Source organism: Bison bison, unplaced genomic scaffold (genome assembly GCF_000754665.1).
Source record: "Bison bison bison isolate TAMUID 2011002044 unplaced genomic scaffold, Bison_UMD1.0 scf7180017864113, whole genome shotgun sequence".
In the NCBI taxonomy this organism is placed as follows: Eukaryota; Metazoa; Chordata; class Mammalia; order Artiodactyla; family Bovidae; genus Bison; species Bison bison.
Window position 1 is genome coordinate 733,291 of NW_011494685.1, and position 7,857 is coordinate 741,147.

General features: G+C 42.0%; 1 protein-coding gene across 1 annotated transcript in view; it reads left to right on the plus strand.

Annotated features, from left to right (window-relative positions):
- The window catches only part of LOC104988022 (leucine-rich repeat-containing G-protein coupled receptor 5-like), a 114,220-nt gene that overhangs the window by 78,319 nt on the left and 28,044 nt on the right, over positions 1-7,857 (plus strand). Inside the window, exon 4 of the mRNA XM_010839155.1 lies at positions 4,743-4,814. Within this exon, the coding sequence (XP_010837457.1) occupies positions 4,743-4,814 (72 nt within the window). The remainder of the gene's footprint in view (positions 1-4,742; positions 4,815-7,857) is intronic.

Sequence of the window (7,857 nt, forward strand, 5' to 3'; positions counted from 1 at the left end):
ACATGAGTCTGAGTGAACTCCGGGTGTTGGTGATGGACAGGGAGGCCTGGCGTGCTGTGATTCATGGGGTCGCAAAGAGTCGGACACAACTGAGCGACTGAACTGAACTGAACTGATTCCTGTAAATATAGGTCTTCATAAAAATTAATTATTGGTTTGGTATTGCAAAATTCCCAGTCACGTGGAATTCTGAACCAGCTTCCCCTCAACAAAGGTTCATTCTCTTGTGTAAGCCATTCAGTCAAGCAATGGCTTGTCCTCCTTTGCCACCAGCACCAAAACCAAAGCCACATGGAGGGAATGGATAGAACTAGCCATAGGAGTGTCACAATTAGCCAGAGTTCTCTCATTCCAGAAAAAGAGCCTAGAAACTACTTGATGTCTAATCATGGGGCAAGTAGGCAGAGAGAATACCTGAGGATCAAGCCAGTATTACAGAGTACCCTTTCAACATATAATTTCATCTCTCCTACTTCACTGTACCTGTACCTGATCTTATTTAGTGCTATTGGCAAAAAAAAAAATAAAAAAAGATAATTTATTGTTAAAGTAGTTTGGGGATGCTATAATGTAATTGTGAATATTTTAAAACTCCTAGGGGAAAGAAATTAAGAAAATATGAAGTCATCCTTTGTCTCTAGAGAAAGTGTTTCATTTTCTTTTCTTACCCATATGTGAATGATAAAAATGAAGTTGTAAGTACCTAAGCTCTTACTCAGTTCATGGTAAATTCTGCTTATATTGACTGCACTGAATAAAGGATTATTTATAAAAGAAATCAGCAGCTGTGTTGTGAATGCACTCTGTTTTAATTGCACTCCATAGTGCTATAAACCCTTTGTTTTGTCTCCCACTGGAATATCTTAAACAAAAACAGAATTTTCTAATTAGCTCGCTGGAGACTTGTAAGTCTATAATGAAGATAATTTATTTTTGTTTTGTCATTTGAAAGTAATTAAAAGTTATTTATTTAGGGAGAGATCAGAACTTAAGTGATTTTTTTAAATTGTATTTTTGGTGTTTTACTGATAGATATGGTAGAAAATTAAATTGCAGGGAGGTAGCTCAGGGTATGGAGAAGGAAATGGCAACCCACTCCAGTACTCTTGCCTGGAAAATCCCGTGGATGGAGGAGCCTGGTAGGCTGCAGTCCATGGGGTCACTAAGAGTCAGACACGACTGAGCAACTTAGCAGCAGCAGCAGCAACTCAGGGTAGCTTTAAAAGTCATCATTAGTAAAGTTTAAGTTCCATTTTCTGAAGTCAAATATATAAAACTACCAAGAAAGTTTGCAACTATTCAGTGAAGAAAAGCTATTTAAATACTCCAATTTTCCAATATTTTAGAAAGACAACATTATAAAAGTTTCAGTATTTGGTTAGCAAAGCATAGGAGGACAATTCAATACATACTTTGAGCCAGTAACATTTTACCTACAAAGCTTAGACATCGTTTAATTCTATTATCTATATCTTATCATTTAAATTTAGCACACAATGAGGCATTTAGAAAACATTTTTGTCAAGTTAACATTATATCATATATTAAAACTGCTTGGAAAGGTATAAAATAACGTAGAAATGTAAACTTTTAATATTTAGGTAAATTATGCAAAGTACAGCATTTGAGCTACAATTTTCCCAATTCTCTAACCAGTAATGAAAGTGTGAGGTCTCTCTAAATCTTGACCTTGTTCTTAAAGAACTAATATATTTTGAGACTTTTGATTTATGAAATGTTAATTGAATGCAAGATTAAAATAATGAAATTACTTGTTTAAAACTACTGGATTACAAGTGACAGAATTATATTTCTTAGAAAACTGAATCTCAGTCCCAGTGAGAAAAGCATAAATTTTATGATCTCCAAATAGCTCAGATGGTAAAGAATCTGCCTGCAATGCAGGAGACCTGAGTTCAATCCCTGGGTTGGGAAGATCCCCTGGAGGAGGGCATGACAACCCACTCTGGTATTCTTGCCTGGAGAATTCCCATGGACAGAGGAGTCTGGCAGGCTACAGTCCATGGGGTCTCAAAGAGTCTGACAAGACTGAGTGACTAAGCACAGCAAATGTTTTTCACCTCTTATTCGATATGAGCTTACATTTGCATATATGAAAAAGCAAGTGTTAGTTGCTCAGTTGTGTCTGACTCTGCGATCTCATGGACTGTAGCCCACCAAGTTCCTCTGTCCATGGAATTTTCCAGGTAAGGTTACTGGAGTGGGTTGCCATTCCCTTCTCCAGGGGGTCTTCCTGACCCAGGGAATGAACCCGGGTCTCCTGCATTGCAGGCAGATTCTTTATCATGCAAGCCACCAGGGAAGCCCTAGCATATATGAAAGTATAATAAATGCCTTCATATTTTAACCTTCAAACACCTTATCAATCAGATGATATCATTCTATTCCCATTGTACAGATTAAAAACCAAACAAACAAACACCAAGAATCAAGAAGGTTAAATGGTTTGTTTGCCAAGACTCAGAACTAGACCTCATCTCCAAGCTCAAGACAGCCTCAAGTTCAGGTGAACGTATTCTTAGAAATACTTAGCAGAGTATAGGGTGGTTCTTTGTGTGCAGCGCCTTGCCTCACAGCACCAATGTCATCTGGGAGTTTGTTGGAAATGAAAATTCCCTGGCCCCCACCCAAAGCTACTGAACTAGGAACTTTTAGGGTGGGGCCCAGCAAACTGTACTAACAAGTCTTCAGTGAATTCTGATGACCCCTAAATTTGAGAACCACAGGCATAGAAGTTTTTTTATTGGTCGATTTTCTCATTAATTAAAACATTATATCCAGTACAGCCTCACTATATCGTTAGTTTGGAGAAGAGGTTTAACAAGTCACACAAAAAGGGCCAACCTTTACTGAATGTTTACCAGGCAGCAGGTATTGTTCTATGTACTTTCAGTTATTAGATCATCACAATAAGCCCTGGGGGGTGGGTATTATTACTGATCACTGAGATGTGGAGAGATTGAATGATTTCCCTGAGGCCATGGGGCTACTGGCAGGGAAGAGGTAGTCAAATCCAAGAACCCAGGCTCTTAATCATACTGTATAAGGCATACAACCTGAAAATGTGTACATTTATTCCTCAAGAGAATGCTGCAAGAGGCAGTGGAAAGTATATCAGTCTTTGGAGTCAGAGTGCCTGCAAAATTAGTGTTATAAACATTTCTGAATCAGGTAACAGGGTATGACATCTAATGAAAATTTTTCCATACTGTTTCCCACTAGCAATGATATATTTCACTTCCTTGTTGCCAGGTGTTTCCATTCTGTAGTCCCCATGTTCTGAAAAGAACTATTGCAATAGTTCACAAAAGCGTTTATATCAAAATATGACATGTAAGAAGGAGGAATATCTTTAATAGTCTCCTACTGTTATCCTTCCCTGATAGCTCAGCTGGTAAAGAATCCGCCTGCAGTGCAGGAGAACCAGTTTGATTCCTGGATTGGGACGTTCCCCTGGAGAAGGGATAGGCTACCCACTCCAGTATTCTCAGCCTTCCCTGGTGACTCAGATGGTAAAGAATCTGCCAGCAATGAGGGAGACCTAAGTTCAGTCCCTGGGTTGGGAAGATCCCCTGGAGGAGGGCATGGCAACCCACTCCAGTACTCCTGCCTGGAGAATCCCCATGGACAGAGGAGCCTGGCAGGCTTCAGACCATGAGGCCACAAACAGCCAGACATGACTGAGCAGCACAGCACACTATTATCCTTACTTCTATCTTGTCTAATCCATTTGTCACCATGGTGATCCATTAGAAACATGAATAAGATCACATCATTTCCACTCACGTAAACCCTTCAAGGAGAGTTTCTCACCACCTTAAAATAAGCCCTGCGACTCCTTCCCGAAACGGCCTTAGCTTGGCCTCTGTCTCTCGTGCTCACTTATCCCTCCTTGTCACACTGGTTCTTGCTGCTCCTTTAACAAGTCAAGCAAGCTCCAGCCTCAGGGCCTTTGCACTTGCTCTTCTCGCGTCCTCAGTAACTTCCCAGATGTTCAAATGTTTTGCTCCCTGACACCATTCTGGTATCTCCTGAAAAATCACCTCCTCAGAGAGATCTTCTCTTGCCACCTTTCAAATTAAACCCCCACCCCCTTATTACCATCTATGCCAAATCCATGGTGCTCACTTTGGCAGCACATACACTAAAATTGGCCCAATACAGAGAAGATTAGCATGGCCGGTGCACAAGGATGATACCCTAATCCATGTTTTCTTCTCTGTGTGTGGTACCTGTCACTTGCCTCAAGTTGTATACTCGTTTGTTAATTTTTAATTATCTGTCTCTCCACATAGGACTTTAAGCTCCCCACAGGCCAAGGTTTTGTCTGATGCTTTGCTGTTTCCCTGACACCTAGAACAGTACCTGACATTGTTATGCCAGATATTGTTAATTATTGCTGCTGCTGCTGCTAAGTCACATCAGTCGTATCCGACTCTTTGCAATCCCATAGACGGCAGCCCACAGGCTCCCCCGTCCCTGGGATTCTCAAGGCAAGAACACTGGAGTGGGTTGCCATTTCCTTCTCCAATGCATGAAAGTGAAAAGGGAAAGTGAAGTCGCTCAGTCGTGTCCGACTCCTAGTCCCATGGACTGCAGCCTGCCAGGCTCCTCCGCCCATGGGATTTTCCAGGCAAGAGTGCTGGAGTGGGGTGCCGTTGCCTTCTCCTAATTATTGCTAACTGTCATTAATGTTTTTCTCCATTTGTTTTGATGTGCAGTATGCTGCAGAACAATCACCTAAGACAGGTGCCCACAGAGGCGCTACAGAACCTGCGAAGCCTTCAGTCCCTGTAAGTATAGTTGAAATTCCAGCATGTTCTCTGGGTCAGTTTGGGAAGGAGCACTGAAATGTCCAATTGACCATTTTAGTAAATTCCTTGGCTAGGGGCTGTGCTTAAATAAGCTGCAAGTGAGGGTTTCCATTAGAGCAACAACAAAATTGTTCTTTGCACCCTCATTAAACAATATATATGGAAAACACCCATGTTGGAGTTTGGGGTTTCAGGGCAGAGACTTAATCAGAAGACCGGAAATGAAAAGCCTCTTGGATATGTTGGTATCAGGGCTTCCCAGGTGGCTCAGTGGTAAAGAATCCGCTTGCCAGTGCAGGAGACACAAGAGACGCAGGTTTGATCCCTGGGTCAGGAAGATCTCCTGCAGGAAGAAGTGTCAACCCACTCCAGTATTCTTGCCTGGAAAACCCCATGGACAGAGGAGCCTGGCAGGCTCAGTCCGTAGGATGGCAGAGTCAGACACGACTGAGTGACTGAACACACACACATATGTTGGTATCACCCCTCTATACAATATTTTAGTCTCTGAATTCAAATCAGGAATGATACTTTCTCCTTTTATTTAGAAAAATGAGAGTCAAAATCTAGACCTCTTGGCATCATCAGTTTATTCTGTGTTTAGATTATCAGAGCTGCCCTGTAATGCAATTTTGCTGAGTCAAATAAATGCTTAATTTTTTTAAAGTTTATTTTTAATTGATTGATTGCTTTACAACATTGGTTTGATTTCTGTCACACATCTAACCACAGGTGTACTTTTGTCCCCTCACTCTTGAATCTCCATCCTTAATTTTTCAAGTTCTATAGGTGCATCAGGGGACCTCAATTCATGAAGCTATGATCTAATGGTATGTCTTAAGGTCATACTGGGCAGGTCTACAAACCAGCGCGTACTCACCACCCCACACAGGGAGACAGACTAATTCAGAGAGTCCCACAGAAAACCACACACACCCCAGATTCACACACCACACACAGGCACTCTAACCCCCACCGCAGTGGTGCTGGCGGTCCTTACTGGGAATCCACAAGTTTTCCATCAGGAGTTTCCACCCTCCTCTGATTTAAAGCCTCTGAATGAATGAAAATTGGTTATTCCTCACAGATAGAACTTTCTTACCAGCTAGATGCTTTGGAGCCTGAGTTATAAGCAGTTGATTACAGTGACTGTTGGACAACACTGTCCCAGGAGGACTTGACCAGTCAATCTGCATCTCATCAGAATGTATGTGTTTACAACATATTGCCTGATTTCCAATATCCACATGTGTAATATATGCTTTCATCTTGCTTACACTGAAGGTCCTCATCTGTCAAACAGAATACTGATTTCTGGTCTAGAAGGATGAGGGAAATAAATATATTAAAAAAAGACAAATAAATATTGCAGACTTGAGTTGAACATCGTGGTAAAGAATCCATTGGTTAATAATTACACATAGTTTGCTTAATGCCTTTTACCAAGGTGACTCAAGAGAAGCAGGAACATGAGATGACACTCTGTTCCTTTGATCTCTTTTTTTTAATGAAAGTAAATCTGCGCTGGAGACCATTTTAAGCTTTTGATTCCAGTCAAACAAAGTGACTTCCTAGGTTTTCACCAGCCTAGAGATAAACAAGCCCACAGGAGCCCCTTTGTGGCTGGGGATGGGTCGACTGCGTTTTCAGGAGCTCTGTAGTGGCATCACGGCATCACCCCTCTTTTGTTGCACAAGCCTCTTCCTGAAGGAAAGAAGCAGCCAGAGCAGCAGAGCACTGGAGCTGGGTTGTCTGTGTCAGGGCACAGGGTCTAGTGGTGAATTGAAAAGCGAGATCATAGCAGAGGCCAACAGGAACTTTAAACAGCTGTGAGGCAGGCGGAAGATGGAAGGATAAGGGTTTGTAACCAAAAGCCACCATCAGCTGAAAGAAGACCACAAACAGAACACACACCGAAGTGAACTCTTTGAGAAAGTGAGAACCATGAATCTTTTGTTCACTCGAACTGCGCGGTGCCTCTCTGATCAAGGTGTTCAGATTTGGTTTCTTACCATCTAGCCGTTTACTGGTCACAGGCGTCTCTTGCACTTGGTGTCCGGTTCACAAAAACAATGGCGTTTGAAACCTTGTAAGTGTGTGTTCCCTGTGAGAAAGCCGAGGGTTAACTTTCTAGTGGGATGCTCCACATCCAAACTGAGGCATGGAGATGGATGGTGGGTCCCCGGTGCGCCTGGATTGTATCGCTGGTTATGTGCTGTTTGTCCCGGGTCCCTTTGCCCAGCACACAACAGACCATGGAGGTGTTGGGTGTTGGCAGTGTGTGCCGCTATGATACTTGTCTCACAGTTTTTGTAATACTTTGATACAAGCATTAAGATTGGACAGAAGAGCATTATAAACTTTAACCACCAGCCACACAGACACAGTACTGAACCAACCAAAGGCATCCTTTACCCAGTTTGGAGATTTGGGCTACTGTGAGCTGTTTTAAAGTTTTACTCTTATCCCAGATTCAAGATGTTCTTTTGTTGTTGTTTTTTTTTAAATTTATTTATTTTTTAATTGAAGGATAATTGCTTTACAGAATTTTGTTGGATTTTAATAATATTTCTCCTGCTTCTTACAAGCAGGAGAAAATAAAAACGGTTTGCATCAAATGGTCATTACAAACATGCATTCCTTATCCATTGGCCATTCATCTCCCATGCATACTTCAGCCTCCGTGCTACATTCACAGCAATACAAGCAACAAAGGAGGTGACACCTGTCTCATCCATGACACCTGGAAGGCTTCTGTTCAGCTACCTGTCTAGCTTTTCTTGGACTGCCGTCAACGCTTAGACCTGCACTTACACGTTTTAAAAACTATTTATTTATTTGGCTCCGTGAGATCTTCGTTGTGGCCGTCGAACTCTTTGTTGCAGCATGTGGGCTCTAGTGCCCTGACCAGAGATTGAACGCAGAGCCTCTGCACTGGAGCATGGAGTCGTAGCCACTGGACCATCAGGGAAGTCCTACTCACCCTTTCTCTAATAGTTCCTTTTTTCTCTCTCTTGAATTC